The sequence below is a fragment of the Antedon bifida genome, chromosome 7 (assembly GCF_963402885.1).
Source record: "Antedon bifida chromosome 7, ecAntBifi1.1, whole genome shotgun sequence".
Classification (NCBI taxonomy): Eukaryota; Metazoa; Echinodermata; class Crinoidea; order Comatulida; family Antedonidae; genus Antedon; species Antedon bifida.
Genome location: NC_136232.1, coordinates 20,953,789 through 20,976,452, shown reverse-complemented (window position 1 = coordinate 20,976,452; position 22,664 = coordinate 20,953,789). Strand labels below are relative to the sequence as shown.

The 22,664-nt window shown below is 34.2% G+C and overlaps 2 protein-coding genes across 4 annotated transcripts in view; one reads left to right on the top strand and one right to left on the bottom strand.

Moving 5' to 3' along the window:
- Positions 1–22,664, bottom strand: part of LOC144848525 (ubiquitin-conjugating enzyme E2 J1-like) — a 331,913-nt gene that overhangs the window by 52,326 nt on the left and 256,923 nt on the right. The window lies entirely within an intron of this gene.
- On the top strand, positions 1,686–14,651 carry LOC144848489 (frizzled-4-like). Of its 3 annotated transcripts, none has more exons than XM_078705257.1 (2): positions 1,686–2,130; positions 11,146–14,651. In XM_078705257.1, the coding sequence occupies exon 2, from the start codon at positions 11,273–11,275 to the stop codon at positions 12,914–12,916; it is 1,644 nt and encodes a 547-aa protein (XP_078561383.1). In that variant the 5' UTR covers positions 1,686–2,130; positions 11,146–11,272; the 3' UTR covers positions 12,917–14,651. The 3 variants fall into 3 exon arrangements, with proteins under 3 accessions (XP_078561383.1, XP_078561385.1, XP_078561384.1); XM_078705259.1 differs by lacking the exon at positions 1,686–2,130 and adding an exon at positions 3,753–4,029; XM_078705258.1 differs by lacking the exon at positions 1,686–2,130 and adding an exon at positions 10,925–11,035.

The following is a 22,664-nucleotide window of genomic DNA, read 5'->3' as shown; positions in this document are numbered from 1 at the left end:
ACAATAAAAATGATAGGTATTAGGTTTCTATTATTTTAAAATGGGTCTAAGCTCTGATACACTATCACACTTTATGTGACCAATAAAAGTGATGTGCACATAATGGACACGATGACGTCATATCACTACCATGATTTGGGCACATCATATTTTTTTTTAACAAACTATTGATAGTGTAGAGAGAGCTTTACTATAGGCCTACCGCTACTATCTTTACAATGGGAAGTGTACTAATCAGGGAAGAGTTAAATTAATTTAATTCTTCCCTGGTACTAATATAATACTGTGCGTCATTTTTTAAAGTGCGTTGATAAAATGCAAAGGTTAGAGTTGAATTGCTTGATTAACAAGAAATAAACATAGAACTGCTCCGCATGCCATTTTCATTTATTGTCGCCCGCGGGTTCATTCTGATACCAGTCATTGTGTGTGAGTGTGAGTCGGATTTCAACAAATTGAGATATATGTTTATCTCGTGCAACTAGTACTAAACGTTGGAAATTCGCGTAACCTTTATTTCTCTTGCTAGGAGCAATATTACGATCGAATCCAACAACATCTCGCGTTTCTTTCCACATTTTAAAACGAAGTAAAAGAGTACTAAGGTCGATTGGGCCCGCAGGATCGCTCCTTCACATCATCCGTTAATAAAAGTTAACAAGATAGATTAAACGCGAACATTTCGAGTGAGTTTCACAAAAAGAGGTTATATGGATTAAAATTTAAATAATTAATATATATCAATATCATAATTATTATATATACATTGTTCCCACAACGAGATCAAAGGGTTTATCTGTGGCTGTGACACGATCAGTTTAACAGACACCGCGCGCCGCAGATGTACACGAGTACAGAGTACTGTTGGTATTGGTGTGGTTGGTGTCGCAGCCAGACATAAGATCAAAGGACTGTTATGAGTTCCTCTCTCTGTAAGGTGAGCTCAATGTCCTATTGATCGCCTTGTTTAAACTGAACCACACCAATATTAGGCCTACTGTAGCCATGTGTCTAATACTAGTACATGTGGCCAAACCTTTAAAGGCCAGGTGGTGCGGGCAAAACATTTCTATTGATCATATATTCCAATATTATCGATCTATAATTTCCCATATGTTTCATAATTTTTGGGATTTTATTTGTGTTACACAAGCTTGTTGAAAATAAGCACTTTCTTATCAGTGATAGTTCAACACAGCAACACAGTAAAATCTCTATTCTTTTGTACACACATTTTGTAAATAGAGAGGAATTTTAAAAAGCTATGAAAAATAAACGATGTGGTAAACAATGTTATCAGATGACTAAATGTATAAGTAATATTTATTAATAATAATTAGTAATATTGAATTTTACATTTCTGGTATTTTTATTCAACTTAAGATATTTATTTTGATGCTATAGCAAAAATTATCCACCGTATATCCACCATCCACCATATTAAGGGAAATTCATGTTTTTTCGTCTTGATTTCTGTTACAAATATTGGATTTATGTACAATTAACCAGATATTATATTTAAAATTCATGCCTGTACCTGAGCTTTAAGAAATTCAGTGGCGAATTGTATTGATAGCATAGTTTAGTTTTGGTATATCGGTTCACCTGGTATTTCGTCACGTACTCACGTCGCATAGTTGTGAATGCCATTGTTGACGCGCGAACGTCAAGTCGTGGAGAAGAAGTGTGAAAATAAAATCTTCATTTTTAGTCAATCATCCTGAAATATGATTCAATACCATATTAATCTTTTAAAACATTTGTTTATTTTTATATGGAAGTTTAGACGTATGAAAATAATCCGATATTTTGATGTTCACCAAATGATTTACCTTTGTGTTCGTCTTATTATAGGCTCACGGAAAATGAGAACAGCCATTTTACTTGTTTACTTACTTGTTTACTTGTTTCCCGTACACTTGTAAAAAAGATATAGCTCAATGTGAGGCATAACTCTCTCCAACCTAAATGGAATATATCTATATTGTGTTGCACTGGAGTCGTTGTTTGTTGTCTCAATTTGCTCATGAAAACGAATAAGGTGGATTTTCTCTACAAACATGTGGTAGGCCTGTAGTTGTATAAGCAAGGAGACTAAACAGGAATGTTACAGACAGAGAGTTGTGAATTGTAAGTATTCAATGTAAATTACTGTTATTTATTGTTCACTGTATATTCGTTTGTAAGTTCTCATACAATCTCTCTTTAGTTAGGTGTATGTATATATAGAATTTGACTACATTATAGATTAACCCTCGGCCAAATAACGTGTCTCTCTCGAGGGGTTTCTTCTAATGTGGTTTGGTTGTAGTGTTTCATTAGGCCTACAGTATATAGGCCTACCTACCGAGCCATATTATTATTGAATAGGATTTTGTAGTATGGATGATTCTTCAATTGGGCCTACAACCGACTAGACCCTAATACAATTTATCAGTGGGCCCACCCACCCTATTAAATACCGAACAAAGTTTCCATTTCATTGGGGGAGGGGTCCCCTGGGATGGATTGGTTGGTCGTAGTTAAAAACATACCTGCGTTCTTTTCACGAACATTTGTCCCCTTAATACTGATAGGGGAGTCCCCTGAATGAGGTTCTGATCGTTTGTCGAAAGTTTACTTTCACGGGCCTAGGAACATACACAGTAGGCCTACGTCGTCACATTGGAACGTATCCAATTGGCTGTCAGATTTACGATCTGAACCCATGGATTATACATATCAAGTTACCTACTTAAATTGTCTGTGAACAAAATCATTACCTAAGGAAAGTTCAAATTCAAATACGTAATAGTCTATTATGCTACTTGCCGCTAGGTACAACCGTTTTATATTTTGTTTCGTTTATTGTAAAATTTAAAGAGCTCATTGCCGTAAAAAATGGTCGTTTTTAACTCGTTAAGTACAGTTTTGGTGGGAAAGTTATTGCAGTCTTTCTAGTTCTAATGTTGTTATATAGTCTGCTGGTTTGCGGCGACAATAATGTGGAATTTTTAGTTTGTTGGTTTGAACCGTGTTCATATATTATTCCAAATCTATTTTTTAAACGCCTCAGTTGCATTTGCTTTATAAATTATACGATCATAAATGAATAAGATAATCACATTAGTAATAGTAGCGTATTCACTACTGTATATAAATTGTGGAAATAATTAAATATTCCCCAACAATTGCTTTATTCAAAGCTAGATATCAATCTTTTTTTTTTTCACAAAACTAAAGTTATTTTTTATTGTGTATTTATTAAGACAGGACCACAATGTAAAACAGGTTTTCTTTTATCTGATTGTGTTATCCCAGGGAGATGTAAAATATATCTCCCTGGTTATCCTGCATTTAAATCGATGTTGTTCTTCATAAATAAGATATTTTCTATGGAGTTCTGTTTGTTGATGTGAAAATTCCTTTTGTCTCGCTAATGTAGGAAACTTTATCCATAGAATAATTCTCGGGATAAAGTTGCCTACATTTACATACATAAACAGTACATAAGACCTATTATTTTGTAATCGTCTTGTGTATATTTATGGTTTAACAACTCACTAAATGTATATATTATTTTGTACAGTAAACAATTCAAAAATAATGAATAGTGTATTTCTTCAATAATGTCAACTGAAGATACAGGCCATAAATTAAGTTCATACTTTATAGACTTTTATGATTATGTCTAGACCTTATGAAGCCCGTATCTACTCTTAATGTCTAGATATGTAATTCAAAAGTAAGCATGCCGATTTGCTTGATGGGTTAGAAATATGCTGAATTGTTTGTTCAACTGCTGAAAGTGACAGTCCCACGAGTGCTGGCGCATTCAGTTTTCTTGCCTGCTAGCATAGTATGCTTGAAAGTTCGGCAGGTCACAGGAGTAAGTGGAGTCGAGGAGTTTAACAACACTTGGCGCATTGAAAAACCGAAAGAAAAGGCCTAGAATTCTGACTAGATTTTGTAACTGAAATCATCATTCATGCTATTTTAAACGTTTGGAGATTGTTTGGAGTTATAATATTTTGTATTGGAAAACTTTAGGTGAGTTAATTACGAAGTATGTAGTGCCTACAGTAGAAGTTGATTTGAGACCGATCTTGTTATTTCATGAAATCTGGACGCGAACTAGTTTTAACTCAATCGTGTTTTTTGTGTTAGAATTTCAAGTTGTTCCTATTTGCGTTAACATTTTGTATAAAGGTCGCATAATTCAGGAATCAGGCGTAGGCTATACTATATTGTTATTGCATTGTTTTTCATCATTTGTATTTTAAGTTCCTCAATTGTTATTGTTCTTCAATTGTTATTGTTCCTCAATGTTTATTGTTATGGCCTATCAATCAATAATTAGGCTCAACATAATTTTGTTTTTTTAACCCAAAGTACATTTTAATCGTACCCTAAAGTTGCGTCCTCAAATGGGGGAAAATGGCAAAACCAGCACTGTGGTCATGTTTAGTTGTCAAAACAATAGATTATCTGATAAAACTCCTAGAAAGTAGGAAGCCTTTTGCCATTTTCCCCTGACTGTTCTAGGCTAGGACAGCCAGCGAAAAAGGCAAAAGCCTAGCTAGTCTAGGTCTACATCCATCCATCCGATATGGTGGAATTTCTCCATGGTTTTGATTGCCTTGGTTTAGAAACTATCTTCATCATTGTTTGCTCACATTGCGATTTTGATCATACCATGCAGCTTTCAAATCTAATCTGTACTATTCAAATACCTGCCTTTTGCCAGATTAATAAGCAGCATATTGGTAATTAAGTATAAGCAAATATATATAATTTTATAAGATAAGATAGTTTGCTTACGGACAACAGAAATTGATTGATCAAGTTCACTGTTGTCGCCTGTTCTTTTGCGTCATCTAATGTCATCACATTCTTTACCGCGTTTACTTTTTTTCAATCTTAATTACACCACAGACCTTTCTGGTGGATTGGAAATAAACATTTTGTAACCATTACCGTACAATAGTCTCATTATAGAGGATTGTATACATAAACATGTCAAATACAGAGAATAAATTTGTTTGTGCTTTTTGCATGGGACGGGTATTTTGAGTCTTGGAAAGCGCTTAGGGGTCGAGTTAGTTCGCTTGCTCGAGCCATATCCGTCATTTTCCTAATGCTAGAAAAACAAGGTAATTTGTCAACTCAGCAAGATTCCTTTGAGTTGCAACCGAAAGCAATTTAACAATGACAGGCCAAGACAGATTAAACTTCGTGGGAGTATGACCTCTGACCTCATACATAGGAGGTTCCTCATTATAAATTTAATAATTATAATCGCAAATTAATGAGATCCCATTAATTATTCTCGATTCTATTGTTGAAAATGTTGACCATTTGTCAGGCTAAAGCCATGGTCGAAAGATGTGGAAATCAACCCGATGTTTGTTAGTAGAAGCCTCGGGGTCTAGCAGATTGAAGTTTCGATAATTTTACCAAAAGGCCTGACTAATCATTTATTAACCTAATTAGAAAACACTATAGTGTAATTAATAACATAATGTATTTTGAATAAATATGTATAATAATATTGTTTTGGGATTTTTTTCTATTTTCAGTATAAATTACCATATCAAATTTTAGACGAAGAAGGATTTCGGTTCATTTTTTTTAGATTCTATTGAATCGAACATTGTTGTATTCGAACATAATAAACCATTCAATCATGTGACTATTATAGGTCTATACTTAACTTTTATTATCAGTTTGTCTTGTATGAGGGTTGTAGGGTATGTACATATACACCTATGACATTTTGGAATATACTGTACAAATCAAATTTATTTAGTTTAGGCCCTATTGTTTTTTTTTTCCTTTTTGTTAAGTAGCACGCGCCTGGTTGTACTTTCCTGTTTTCAAACAGTATAATGTACAAACATGAATATAAATATCACCATGAATTAATAACTATTTGAACAGTTTTTTATACCTGTAGTCCTACATCGAGCGAATGAACTTGTAGACTAATTAAAAATTAAAGAAAGGTTTTATAATACAATAAATGTTGACCTGATTATTCCTCATGTTTGTAATCACGTAAGCAATACCGATTCAGCACATTTAGGTTAATTCTCAGATATGTTTTTATCACGCCTAATAAAACGTAATCTCCATTTAAACACACACCTACAATAACATTAGATCCTTCTTTACTGCTTTAAGCCTCGAGATCTGGATATCGTCAGTAGTCTCGTAAAACTGGTAAACAGTGTTTAAACAACACTTTGATTATGATGGTGTAAGAATAATTAATAGCGCTGGAATTGTAATAGCACATTAGTGACAGTTTTTATAGGGTTTCGAACGATTCATGGTCGTTGTAAATTTAGCTTTCGTTCACACGGGTTTTATGTGAGTTTTTACAACGACGCCCTCATTACTGTACATCTTCTCTCTCCTGTTCATAGAATCCAATTTGACTATTCTTTTAAATTACAGTTTTTTCAGGTAAATAATTTGTTTTAATCTACTTTTTGGTCAAAGTGGAAAACTATTATGTGACATTAAAATGGCATATTCAACAGAAAAATGTTTAATAATTATTTTTTTAGGGGACAATACATCTTTAAAAAAAATTATTAAATAAAAAAAGTTGTTTCGATTTTTGTCTATTCCATTCTAGTATTATACTCGACCAGGAGCGAGGAGGGGTAAGCCTAGCTGGAAAGTTAACATTTCTATGCCTGTGGCAATCTACGTATATCAATATGGAAATGACGGGCTGGCGCGTTTATTTTGTATTTGTATATTTCGTATGAAACGTCACGTGTGCCAAAGTGACGACATTAGAGCGATTACAATATCGTCGTAGCTTGCTACCGTATACCTGTTATTTCAAATTTATTAATACGTAAAGGGTTGTATCTGTCAATCATTTTGTGATATGAACGGGTAGGACAGAAACTAGCTAGTATCCTGTGGACTTTATACTTCTCTACTACACTTGACACAGACCTATTAGCTTCATCGCCTTCTATATCAACAACCAACACAACGGTTGCCGCCGGTTGTCTCTATGTTATTTTACACAGAAGAGTAATTGATTCAGGCCTAAATATCTATATTTTCTCAAAAAAGAATGTTGTATTTCGACGGTATGTTGAATAGTAGTTGAGGTAAGCTTAGATTATATTAGGCCTATTTTATTAATAATCAAAACAGTGCCTAGGATATACTCAACAAGATCCAGGACACATGGTTAGGCATGGATCTATAGGTCCATGGTTGTTGGGTGGACCAAGGCAACGATCGCATTGCGTGGGCCTGGTCCATGTTGTAAACTAAGTAATCGGGATACTACATTACTTACGGGCTATGCATTTTAGTAATTTTTCAAAAAATATCGTATACCAAAAATATCAACTTTTGAAACAAAATTATATCAAAATTCGGGAAAATCTTTAAAACAGCTTTTATATCGAAGACTTTATTTTAATTAGAAAAAGATCAAGAAAAAGAATGATTATATTATTCATTATAATTTTTGAATGACCATATTATTCCTATTTTCTACATATCCGGGTTATTTCTTAAAGTACACGCAAGCAAGAGCTTATTCCTACCCGTAAATTCTGTCTGAAATTCTTTTGTGATTACATTTTCTTTGGGTTTGTATCTCAAACGGAGATTCAGTCATTTACTAAACCGACAGCATTGTCTGTAGGAAGGAACATAGTTGGATATACATAGTAATATAAACACATCCGGTATTATTAATACCGATATTTTAAATTGATTAAAACATAAATGAATGAATTAACCTATTTTTGTTAACTCTAAACCAATGATTCGTGACAATCCTAGTTGATTATTTTTATCATCTCAATCGGTTATTCATGAGACATTAAACATTTATATCTTCGTTGGCCTCAATCTGCAAATATTACCATAACGCCCCGACCTTTGTATTTGGTATGAAAACTATAAAATAATATTACCGTATATCATAATATCATTGTTAAATTCTATTATTGTACATGCTGTTTCAATTTGTATTTTAGTGTATTTAAAAAATATATATTTTGGTTTCCACTAGGACAAGGACGTACACGTACGTACAAACGCACAAATTTGACCAATTATATCACACGATCATCAGAACTGTCGGATCGCGCGCTTGTTGTCAAATTACTTCCGTTGCGCGTGCGTCCTTGCGTTACGTCGTAGGCCTAAATGGGAACAGACCTTTAATTCGGACATTACACATTTGATATTTAATGATACATTAATGCCTTTCAACCCGAAGGTCAAGGGTTTACCAATTATTATATTCTTATTAAAATTATTATTATTATATTGCAATTCGCGTATGTTTCACTCAACTTCCTAAGCTTCCAATACGCACACGCATATCCATCCTAAAGCCCTGTCTACACTATCAAACTTTACATATATATTTTGGCACATCACACTGTTTTGTCAAGGCTAATTTGATAGTGTAGACAGAGCCTTATGTATTTATTATCATTTTTATGTTAGTCCACCAGTCGGCGTTTCAATTTTTGCCTGAAAATATACGAGCTCGTCGTGTATTATACGTATGGAACGCCATATGTGCCAAAATATTTATCTCTTTACTAATTTCGCTGTAGAACATAGACTAATCCACATTGTAATTGACCAGTTGCTGCATAAAAATAACCGGTTAAAAACGGTGTGAGTAAATTAACTCCAATTTTTTGGGAGCAGAAACAGGACAATTTTGTGGTAACCGGTTAAAAGGCAGCGCAAAAATAATTATCATTATTTATTGCTGGGCAACTTTTTGCTGCAACATAAAATAAGATTTGAAAAACAAATATAAGGGACCTTGTGAATGAAATGAAAGTTCACATGATATCTTCACTTTTATTACAAGAATTGAGACTGAGTGTACTCGTGCTTCAGTAATCAGAAACATTCGACAGAGCAATGACATATCATTGTGTACAATGCCTGCTGCATATACCATGTTAAAACGCGGAAGATGTTGCATGCGAATAGAATAAACAATACTGAATAATAACGCAATGTTGCATCGAGTCGCGATTAATTTCCAAGTGAAAACAGACTGGTATAAAATGATTAATGAGTTTATGAAGACGATTTAAATACATTACTCTTCAGTACGCTATAAACATGTCGCATTCTGTGTATACTCAATCATCTTATAAATCACAGTCTCCCTAATTTACGATTTGTTCACTGACAACATTGTCAGATACAAGTGTAGTTTAACCGAATAATATATTAATTATGAAGTATTTTGATTAACGGGTTCTAAGCAATTCGTGATTCAATTATTGAAGTATTCAAGTGTTTCGTTAGACATTCTAGTTTGTCTGTCGGTCGCTGGTTAGTCGGTCGGTCGCCAGCTACTGTTTGTCAATGTCTAGTAACACCATATAGGCCTACAGATATAAATCTCAATAGTTTGTAACAAGTAGACCGAAGTAACGCTTTGTCGTACACAATTTAATTCCTTTCTTCGTTAGCCGAATCTCTGTAGCTGTATCTAAATGTGCACAGTATCGCAGGCAAATTCCTTGATACAATATCACATGTGAAATGCATGTAACTCCCGTATCATACATAGACCCTAACCTTCCTAAACCATACGCTTGACCATAGAGATATTATAGTGAATAATATACACTATAATATCTCTATGGCCTAACCTTCTATGATACAGGCATGTATATGTATGTATTACGAATTTGCCTTTGATACGGTACAAAATATTGTCATTATTATTATTATTATGATATACAGCATTGAGAGTCGGCGAAACAACACGTTACCTAAACAATTAAAGATGTATCGTCCCCCTGAAAAAATAATTCTTAACAACATTTTTGTTGAATATGCCATTTTAATGTAACATAATAGTTATCCACTTTGACCAAAAATAGGATAAAAAAATGTATTTACCTGAAAAAAAACAACTGTAATTTAATTTTAAAGCAAAAAATTGCCAAATTGGCTGCCAGCCAGTGGGTTTTTGGTTGAATTTAACCATTTATTTTGTCAATTTATAGGTGAAAATATTTTTTTTTTCATATAAACGTGATTAACTTTATTAAAACTACAAAATAACATTTTCAAAGTCTGATTTAATTAATCTTCATTTTTCACGTCTTTGATTTACAATACATCTTTAAGTTAGGCCTACACCACAATAATATTCAATTTAATCAAACCCACATCCAGCTTGTATCCACAATTATAATTATGTGGTGAGATACAATACTATTATCTTGATTGTTTTATTAATTGTAATAATTATGTGCAATTAATCACTTCCACACTTCAATTAATTGGATAATAAATACCAATGCTGTTCTCAACGTCGTTGTACATCTGATCAGCACCCGAGACCTTGGCCCTCAATTTGACATCGACAATGTGTAACTCATTTTATACACGACGACATGTCTTTAAAAAATAAAACAATCATATGGAATTGCTTTAATCGTTTGTCCGCCTCCTTATTGGAGTCGATTTACTTTATTAGGTTACGATGGGGTCGAACAACTCCCCGATGAAACATGTTATTAATACAAGTATTTTAGGCCTACGTTAGAATATCGTTCTTCTAGCTAGGCGCCAATGGACTTATTTGGCAGGGTGTTGCACTAATCTAGGTGTAAATGGTGTTTAAAGAGATATTAATTAAATAATGAGAGTGCTTGTTAAATTGTTTAGAAATTAAGCCCGTTTTAATAGTGCACACAAAAGGTCTTTAAATTGCGGTGGTCGCTTTTCAAAGACGTTAATTCTTTGTGTTAAATCGATTCTTACTTATTGGCGGTGTGTTTGCTTCGCTAAATCCATGAAATGCGAACCGACCAATCACGAGCTTGTATTTGAGAAAATTGTGTCGTGAATTAGATTCGGGGTGGAGCGACGTGAGGAAAAACAAAGTTTGCATTTGTGACGGAAATCACTCTATGCGAACAAGGCGAGCTGGTAAACTGTAGTTTTTATAACCGCTCAAATGAAATCCGTTAAAACATGGGAGAATAGTTATTATAGTCTACAGGCTAAGAATACACTGGTGATTAATAAGAGTGGATATATTTTGAATGTGTTTCAGCGTCGTCTCAGTTTACTAGAGTCGGAGCTTTAATCGATATTTTATTGTGGACTTTCATTTGTGTTTTTTAGGTCTTTGATTACTCGCCGTGACACGATTACATTCAGTCGATCAAATAGGATATAGTAAGGCTGTTGGAACTTAACTATTGGTGTACATATACTGTACGGATTGACAGTGATGCATTGAACAGCATTAATGGAAATCATGGCTAATACGTACAGCACTACATTGTGTTTTACGTTATTTCTCTTCATAAATGGAGTTCGTGCTCAGCAGAATCATGCCGAGGATCCATTTTACGAACAGAAACCCGCTCGATGTATGCCGATCGAGGTGGAAATGTGTAAGGGCCTCGGCTACAATGAAACAAGCATGCCGAATCTGGTAGGCCATGAACTGCAGCAGGATGCAGGGCTAACGCTACAAACATTTACCCCTCTCATCCAGTATGGTTGCTCGTCTTTGTTGAAATTCTTTCTCTGCTCCGTGCATGTACCCATGTGTACGGAACAACTTGATAAACCCATTGGAGCCTGTGCTCCAATGTGTGAACGGGTAAAACGCAAATGTGAGCCAGTTTTGAACGAGTTTGGATTCCCATGGCCAGCTAGTCTGAATTGCTCGAGATTCCCTCAGAAAAATATCGAAGGGAATCTGTGTATGCCTGGACCTGAAGAAACAGAAGAGGACAAAGAAGTAGGCCTACCACCACATCCGAACAGACCAGGATTGGATAATAATGGACACCTAATTACTTTGCCAGGAGGTGAAATATCTTTAGAAACGTGTAGGCATAAACCCAGCCCAGAAAAATGGATATACGTGAAAAGATACGGCGATTGTTCGCTGAAATGTGATCAAGATTTTTTATTTACTGAATCACAAAAGGACTTTGCAAGATTGTGGATGGCAATCTGGTCATGCTTATGCTTCATTTCAACTTTAGTGACCGTTTTAACTTTCATGATAGAACCATCACGCTTTCGATATCCAGAAAGACCGATTATATTTCTGGCCATTTGTTATTTTATGTGCAGCATTGCTTACATCGTGCGTCTTGTGGCAGGAAGAGAAGCAATCGCATGCGACGAGGAAAATGGTGTTAAATTCCTTATTTTGAAAGAACTTGAAAACACTGGGTGTGCTATTACATTTTTACTTCTGTACTTTTTCGGTATGGCAAGTTCGTTATGGTGGGTGATTTTGACATTAACTTGGTTCCTAGCCGCTGGACTAAAATGGGGACATGAAGCGATAGAAATGCATAGTAGTTATTTTCATTTTGGAGCCTGGGGAATCCCGGCAATAAAGACAATTGTTATTTTAGTCATGAGGGTCGTGGACGCTGATGAACTAACGGGGATGTGTTATGTAGGAAATCACAACTCAGAGGCCCTCACTGGCTTTGTCATAGCCCCATTATTTACATATTTAGCAGCCGGAACACTGTTTCTTCTAACCGGTTTTGTATCACTTTTTAAAATTCGTTCCGTGATGAAAAACGACGGAACTAAAACAGATAAACTTGAACGATTAATGGTAAAAATCGGTGTATTTTCTTTGCTGTATACCGTTCCAGCCACGATCGTCATTGCCTGTTGTTTCTATGAGCGTTCAAATTATGATACGTGGATGATGGGACTTCCGAACCCAAATATTGAACTATTTATGTTAAAAATATTCATGTGCGTTGTGGTAGGAATAACCAGCGGAATGTGGATCTGGTCAACAAAGACTTTGGTCTCATGGACACGTTTTTCAAAAAAGCTTTCGGTAAAGCAGAGTAATGTGAAGTATGAGATGCCGAACGCCGCAGCTGCTAATGCTACGCCGGTATGAAATCTATTCTATAGAGCTTAATAATTGAATCACAATGGATGCCATATATAGGACACAGTTGCTTCACACTATTTAAAATTATTGTAATTTATCTGACTGTATTGATATCTGTAAGGAATCGTATCGCCAACGCTTAAACATGGTTCGCCGATAATGATGAATCATGGAGTTAGGAAAGCCAAACACATTTATCATTACATTTTATAGGCATTCATTGATCTATACTTATTAAACATTTATATAGTATATTTATGTGTTATGCATTGTATAATGTGTTTCTATATACAGGTCTCCTTCCGATTTACCGTGTCGATTCTTAGAGTATCGTATTTTAAATGTAACAGTTTTTCTCGAATCACCAACACAACATTCCTAATTCATAAACGGTACGTCGATCTTTAACTCCTTTTTATACGGTAAATGCCGTGTTAACTAGAAAACAAAGTCGTTTTATTCGATCTAAGGCCTAAGTAGATCAGTATGTTACGTCAAAATAAGAGACAAAATCATTTCGACAATTATACGCAATTACTGCAAGTTTAGTAAAACTATATATTCGTGTAATTTTGAATTTGTAAATCACATATAAACATGTTTGTGAGTAAATTATCGGTGGATCCCTAATGGTAAAGTGTGAAAACGTCTTATAACTTGGTGTAATATCAAATTATAATCAAAATTGGTCTTAATCTATCCTGATTTGTTAGGTCTTCGAATCTCGTCTTAAATGACTGCATTTGACATAATGTAAAACACATTATAAATTATGACGATTGAAGAACGCGATAGAATACTGGGCAGAAAGAGTGGCTCAACGTCTAAAATATGGCATATCAAATCAATATTATTGGGCTCTCATGTCTAAAATCAGTGAAATACCTTTGATTTAAAAGGGGGTTTTCTCGTCAAAGAACCTACTCTTTGAGGTCAGTGTTGTGGACTTGGTATTCAGGCTCCCATAGTCGTCAAACACAGGCTTACAATTGTTTAGCCTGCATACATTGAAGTACGCTTCAATAGCGTTAAAGGATATGTTACCTGATTTTGTCGAGCCGCTTTCACAAAACGTAATTAAGCATTCACGCAATGGTAATAAGCGAGAACTAGAAAAACACGATGAACACACCTTTCCGAAAAGGAGGAGCCGCGTAGCCGCCATGTTTTGAAATCTATGTATTCAAATTGGTGTGCGTGTCTCCGAAAATGGAGCCAAATTAACGCCATGTTTGTTAAGAGCATGTGTGAAGTAGTGTTTTATTTAGCAGCATCTACAAACAGGGACAGTTTTCATTAATTCATACTGGGGGAAATATTCACTGCGAAAGTGTATCTCCCGATAACTCATGTACAATAGGCCCTCCATACGATAGATATCTTAGGCCTATATTCTCTGTGACGACCATGCTATTTATCTATACTTTTAAAATTTATATTTAGACCTGACTCGCACACCATAGCTAAATTAATTCATCCAAAATTTGTCGGAAAATGTGTTAAACTATGTATACAACTCTATATATAAGTTATTATATTTATAAATGAAATAATTATATCGTAGGGCTAGGCCTACAGGTTAGTTTAATGTGTATCCCGGTATCCCCGTAATTGTGATAGCCCTATATTTAAATGCCAAGAAGTGTGTTACAAAAAAAGCTATTGTATATAGAGTTTGATATATATACTGTACGTGCATTCAGTTGTATAATTTCATAGAATAAAAGCATAAAAAATACGAGATTGTGCTTGTTTTTATCAGTTGAGAATGTGATTAAATGTATTTTTATTTCTAATGTATCTATTCTTGAAATTGAAAAACGTTTACGGCATACTTTTAAGATGTATAAAGTCATAGAAAGCAGGTTGTTCTAACATTTTTTTCTTCGAAAACAAACTAACAGAATGGAGGTTGATATTGAAATTTTTGACAAATATATAATTATTCACGTTCGAACTAATAATATTATTTGTTCTCATTAGTCATCGTCAATGAATTATGAAGAGAATTCTCTTCCATAATAAACAACATCGTGCTCGACCATTGACTACGTCATCATTACGTCACCATTATCTCTACCTCTCTCCCTTATAAACTGGTATTCACATATAAACTTGACCGACATATTATACAAAAACATTTCTATAGAAAACATCGAGAAATGTATTTACTTAAATGTTTTGTACAAATTTAGTTCGAATATATTTTAATTGACGTATATTTTGCATGGAATGCCACGTTCGGTACCGTATATTAAAAGGTCACCGAGAGTATGATGTTAAGAATGTACATAGAAGAGTGACTATACGATGTAAAGCTGTATCAATCAATATCTCTAATCTTCTTAAGAAATATTATCAGCTTATATTATTATCGACTGTGTGGTTGAAAGAAAACAGCATTTAATGTCCGTGATTCCGTTTCAAGAGACACGACCTATAGACCTATTATATCACTTGATGTCGACTTCGATTCGTGTATGTGATTTGAGTTTAGGCTTCGATTCGTAAGTATGTGATTCAATTCACCGTTATAGCTTTGATTTGTGAATAAAAGAATTTGAGATGGAAGAACGATCAATTTTAATGAATAGAATGACTGAATGCGCTGATTTTTGAAAGCCACGTAATGGATTTACATAATACAATGCCTATTCCTATCTGTCTCTCATGGGGGTAAATACAATACCACACATCCAGTGGCGTAACGTACAGATATGAGGCCCCTTGTTTAGGAAACCCAAATGGCCCTGAGTTTAGCCATTGAGCGCTCCTAGCAGTTACGCCACTGCACCCAGGCCTATTGGATCTAGCCTGTCATTTGGGATATTTTTTTCTCAAAAACAATACTGTTCGACAGAATATTTTGTACTGATATTCATGCAATTCAGTTTACAGTAGTACATTTGTGAAATATACATAAAACACAGTAACTCGATATCATCATGTACTGGATAAAAGTAAATACGGTAGCTTATGTATCTGATTACATACACATTCGTCACATTACTCTCCCGTGATACTGGATATAACTAACTAACATGTAAATATGTGCAAGATCGGGTATGACATCTACATGATTATCATGGGGGCTGCACATGGGTAATCCATGAGGGTGGGTGCGCGCACGGTGGACGTCCATCCGCCATGTTGAAAAATACTCAATATACAGTTGGATAAATCATGTATATTCCACCAAACTTTCGCGTTAAAATCACATTTAATAAGGCAAACAATGTCTAGGCGTTGTTTTCTGTTCTGATGATGAAAATAGTTTCTCGAAACAAGTCAAGACATTTTAAGGCAGTTTGCCTATTTATTAAATGCCTCACAATTGTGATTTTAACTCAATACAGTTATTAATTCGAAAAATGTTTGTTGAATAGGTGTATTCATACCTTATATAAACTCTTTTGATGAACCTTCCACTGTACATAATTTTAACTTGTAAAGTACAGTATAAGGCTACTCTAAATTATGAATGTGTAAATTCTCATTAAAAAAAAACATTAACATTATATATTTCGTATAGTTCCAATATAAAAGACTTTCATTTTAAGCTTCAATTATTTTTTAAAAATATATGATGCATTAAAAAATAGGTCATCTCATGAACCTAAAACCGTTCCATCCTTGATTAAAACATGATATTTCCTAAAAACATTATTGGTAAAAAAAGACCCGGGAGATTCATGCGATAAAGTTTGATATGTATCATATAGTCGAGCTTAATGAGTCGTCGAAAGACATTCAGTTTCCGTCTCAAATTTAATAAGAAACCAAATTTATCTTTCTCGGAGGAAATAAATCAGACTTAAATATTTGTTTTCATTTCTGGTCAGTGATAATTAATACGGTAGCCATTCAACTTTAGTCCAGTTCTGAATAAGAACATATTACATCTAACGAAATAAGAACAAATTGGTGTTTGTGGAATGTAGGAGGTCTTTTGAAAGTTTAGTTTTGGATTTCAATTAGGCCTAATATAAATAATTCATTATGAGATAGATCCTTATAAATGTGTCCTTTTTGTATTCGAATTTGTGTCTACTTGTTCTACCTGCCAGGAAATGTAGTCAGGTCAAAAATGTCGAACAATAAGAGGAAGAACAATTACAATTTAGTGGAAAAGTTCATCGAATTTCAACTTAATTTAAACATATACAGTAATGATAATTCATTTATTAATAAAACCATATTTATACTCGAAATTATCGTTCTGACAGATATACGAACATTTCGAATACAAAAAGCAACTAAGGATATATCTCAAAATTAATTATAAGAGAAATAAAAACGTTTCCAGGCTGAGAAACTTGCAAGAAACTGTATAAACAATGAGTACGAGATTTGTTGTACCTTGTTAAGCCTTTGAATAATAATTTCATCTTGAGTATTAATACAATTATACAATGCCAATTATGAAAATGGCAACGTACCCTTTGTTTAATGGGATTTGCATGGATGAACATAATGTTTTAATGCATATCTAGAGGCGGCATTTTATTGCAATTCCAACGCATTCTCTTCTCCCCTCTAAGCTCAAAATTGTCAGCGACCTAGGCACACCTTTGAATGTTTTGAATCTATTATTTGCGACATACATTGGTACATTACGCCTAAGGTTTATAGTCCCTATACGCAAATTGGTCTCGTATAACACATCCCACCTTTTCTAATTAGTGTCAACTTTCCTGGTATTTATTTAGTATAACCTGTCTCGGCCTTATGCTTCACATGATATTAAAATTTAAATTACAAATAAAGACATCTTAACGGCCTTATTAGATAAACTCCAACACGTCCCCATTGTGATGTGACAGTGATTATGAGTCAATCACTACCGCGACAGACGAGTGGTATTAGATTAAGTTGACAACAATATTTGGTGTCCCACGTAGGAATATAATTGCCTGTATCCACCCGTTGAGAACGTGTAAGCAATTTAATGTTAAGGTAATTGTATGGAACGCCGAAGTGTTCCATACAGTAGACTATAAATGTGCAAAGCCAATCTTAAAGATGTATTGTCCCCACAAAAACATGAAAAATAAAGATTAATAAAATCAGACTTTGAATAGATATGGAATGTAGTTTCATTTAAGGTAATCACTTTCGTAAAACAACCGGAAAAATCAATGTTTTCACTTATAAAAAAATGACAAAATAAATGGTTAAAATGACAAAATAAATGGTTGAATTCAACCAAAAACCCATTGGCTGGCAGATAATTTGACTATTTTTGCTTTAAATTACAGTTTTTTAGGTAATTACATTTTTTTTTTCGATCCAATTTTTGGTCAAAGTGGATACTATTAAGTGACATTAAAATGGCATATTCAACAACAAAAATTTTAAGAATTATTTTTTCAGGGGGACAATACATCTTTAAGAACCAATTCCTTTGTCAGTAGCGTTCGATATTTACTAAGGCCCGCCTATATATTCTATCCGAAAACATCTTTATATTGTTGTTCATAAATACAGACCACAACATTCATTTTCTAGCACGTACGTGTCCTTGGAATTGTCAACTCGATTTATAAATGCAGTAGTACTATACGTGATACTGCCCGTTGGCGTTCCATACACTGAACCTCTCGACCCTGCGTGTACAATCATTTACCATATCTTTGGCCGGAAAATTAAACGGTGACTTATTAATGATTTATCGCCTTCAGGATAAACAATTGAAGACCCTCATAAGTAGATGATGAACCGGTGACAGGTGCCAATCATAAATGAAGCCATTTATTGAAAGCCCTATTGTTTGCTTAGATATTAATGGATTTGATATATTGGGTTTTCAACTTTATGACATTATTAAAAGCTGTAATGCGTAATTATTTTTACAAGTATGTTGTTTGTTAATGATAGTTAATGCTATCCTGCTTGAAACAACTGTTTAGTTCTCATACGTTTGGCTGAGAAGAATGGGAAAATGTACACATATAAATGTTGAGTTTTGTTGACTAAAATGAAGTCGTTAAGTTGTGACGACGTAAAGACATGTATCGTACAATTCAGTTTTTTACAATTTATGTTCACATGAGGATAACAAGATAGTGTCTACCCTAGAATGTGATACGGTATAAACCGTGTTCAGATGAGAATATAGCAATGTATAAACTGCTTTATACCTTCTTTGCAATACGAATGCTTGACAGTGATTTAAAATATCAATATTTGTTGCTTTAGGCCTATTCGCTTTAAACAGCTTTTGACCATAGGCCTATATTAGTATGAGTCATGGCTTGAGAATATTATTTCTGTTCTTAAGTAGGCCTATAACATATAGCTGATCATCCTAGTAGGCCTCTGTTCTATACCGGTATTTTGATAAACACCTAACAATAGATATGATTTACTTCTAAGCTACGTTCTTCACACTTAAAGCGTTGCTTGATTTAATTTTATAGGCCCATAAGGCTGTCTAGCTATCTGTGTCTGTGTATACACGGAGACATCAACCACGCGTAAATTTACTATTGTAATTTACAACTACACACTACACTTTAACGATTATTATTATAGATCTCTTATGAGTACAGATAAGTGGCCATAAACGTACTGTCAACACACTCGCATATCATCCTTTTTGCGCGAGTGACCAGTCGAAATGCCTGTTGCATAATAGAAATAACTTACACTGTTGGAAGCGGTAAAGCTGGTTCCCACTTGGACGCAACGACGTATGTAGGCGCAACTCAAGGAAGTCATTTTACCAATCAAAAGCGATGATTATTCGAACTATTGAATGTCATTGGTCAACTGGCTTGCGTTGCCCTTACGTCGTTTTATTGCGTCCTAGCGGGAACCAGCTTTAAGCTTTGGTTCCCAATAGGACGTAACGCAAGGACGTAAAGGCAAGCGAGTTGACCATGACGACAGTTCTAGTAATCCATCGCCTGTGATTGGTCAACTCACTTACGTTGCGCTTAGTCTTTTCGTTGGTTCATAGTGGGAACCAAGTTTTATCTGTGGGATTACCTCATTGCGTTGCGTCAAAAGTGAGAATACTGTATCAAGCAACTTTGTGCGCAAAAAAAAACAAGCATGCATTATTAGAGGCAAAACCTTAAATTCAACTTGTGCATGATTGTTTTGAGGCATAGGCCTAGGCCTCTACATTTTGGGCAATTTTCGAAAAAATCCCTGTACTTATAGTACAAGGACATTTCAGAAAAATGGCCAAATGTATAGGCCTATGCCTCAAAACAATCATGCACAAGTTGAATTTAAGGTTTTGCTTCTAATAATGCATGATTTTCTGTCGTAGTAAATGATGACGGTATCGTTTGGTGCATTTCAGATCGCTTAAAAATAGTCTTAAAATTTTACTGTGAATAACAATTTTATTATAGAGCTAGAATAATAATTATCAGCATATGGAAAATATATTACCACCATGTCATATTTCATTATGGGTCACAACACTTTTATGTAGGGGTCATTAAACCATGTTTTTAAAATTATGTATCTCAGCATACATTGACTTGGACGAGTTAAGATGACCTGTGACCTATTATGAGGCCAACCCACGTATTATAGGCCTACATACGTCATCAATTAACCATTATTAACATAGTAAAACCAGGGAAGAGTAAAATGACTACTCTTGCTACCCTGGTAAAACAATATTGAAATATAAAAGTCGTACATTATAGTCAGGTTCCTCATGTATGAAAATAGGGGTTCCGTAGGATTTTAATGCCCAAAGTGAGATTTCACTTGATTTTACTTTATTATGGTGCTAGGATACCAAAAATGCTAGGTAACAAATTTTCACGAGCCCGTAACCATGGTAACGGCCCCAAGTTCAAAATGGCGACCAAATGGCCCTATCTCCATAACCCTTTGGTCTATTGACAAGATATTGGTATCAAAATACTTGGAATATATATATTTATATTCGTTGTAATAGAACATTTTTACTAAATGCAACCGGAAATGCTATTTTTCTGTACTATTGACCCTTGACCTTGACTCGTACTGTATCTTAAAAACGGCTGGTCATAAAAATTTTAAAATGGTCTCAAATTGCTCAGACCTTATATATTTATATTTATTGTAATTCAATATTTTGTTAAAAAATGCAAAGCAAAGTTATTGACCTTTGACATAGAGAATAGCTTACAAGGATTTTTATTCAGTAGGGTCTGGTCATATCTCCATTACCATTTGGTCTATTGACAAGATATTGGTATCAAAATACTCAAATAAATATATTTATATTCGTTCTAATAGACCATTTTGACTAAATGTAACCGGAAATGCTATTTTCCTTTACTAGTGACCCTTGACCTTGACTCGCACTGTATCTAAAAAACGGCTGCTCATGGAAATTTTAAAATGGTCTCAAATTTCTCAGACCATACATATTTATATTTATTGTAATGCAATACTTTGTTAAAGAAAATGACCGGAAGTAAAGTTATTCGCCATTGACATAGAGAATAGCTATTTACATTACAAGGATGGATAAATATTGGTCAGATGTTTTGGCCCTACTCTGACGTAATTTCACTTTTACTAAGAATACATCAATAATACTTAAGTAATGTGGGACTCCAACAACCTCCAGATCACTAGCCTGGCATTCACTAGGATAATTATGTTATGCATTCAGTTCTTTTTTAAACTCACATTTTCAAATATGGTTTTTAATTGCCACTTTGAACCTCTATAAACGTATTAATTGAAGATTTCTGATTTGGCTAAAAGTAGTAAATGCCAGAGTGAGATTTGATGGTAATTATAACCTATATTATTAGGAAGGTATCTTGTAGATTTGTTTCGCCCATGACTGGTTTTCATTTATATGCTCGTCTGAAACATTGCCATCTAACACAAATGAACCAGCTTGGCTTGATGTAGATGACACAATAACAGTGAATAAAAGATTGTAATTAATTTGAATGTAAAGAAAAAAAAATCTGTATTTAAATAGTGCTCTTTTCCCGGATCAGGCTCTAGAACAGAAGGAAAACAATTAAAATGGGTTGTTGGTCTTGTTGGCATTACTTAAGATGAGGAAATCAAACTAGATATCCCATTGAACTCACTCTTCAACACAAAACACACAAATCCTTCAAGATTTCATCAAAATACATTCATAACAAAATCAACACTTTTTTGTCTTAGTAATAATTTCAAAAGAAGTCAAGAAATATATCTTAAACAGAGATAATAAAAAAAGGAGTTGAAGCTTTTTGAAGTTTGTGAGCAAAGTCTGGTTGTGGACTCCCTGAAAAGAAAATGAAACTAAAAACATTTAGTTGCTTGAAGGAGATGAAATCATAAGATGCTGTAAACATCAAATTGGTTCCTTGGCTTGGCGATATGACAAAATAGCAGTCAATGTTAGCATTGAAAGATTGCTTCTCATATCTCGAAACATCTAAGAAGAAAAACCAAGGAATGTCTAACCATGTAATAATGTATGGCCGGCAGCAGTTCAATGTATGAGAAACCTCCATATATGAAATGTTTCAAGAAGAACAAGCATTAAAGGTACAAAAGTTGAAGAATCAACCACTCTCACTCCTTGACTGTCTTAATGGCAACGAGGATGCTCACACAATAAAAGCATGGTATATATATATAAATTATGGAATAGGCGAGCACAATGGAAAAACTTCGGTACCTTATCTATCTCAGATGTACCGCGAAACGTAGATTTGATAACATTAGTTTCCACTATTACGATATTGTTCCATATTTCTATCTTAGGAAGATATTATAAAAGGTTTTA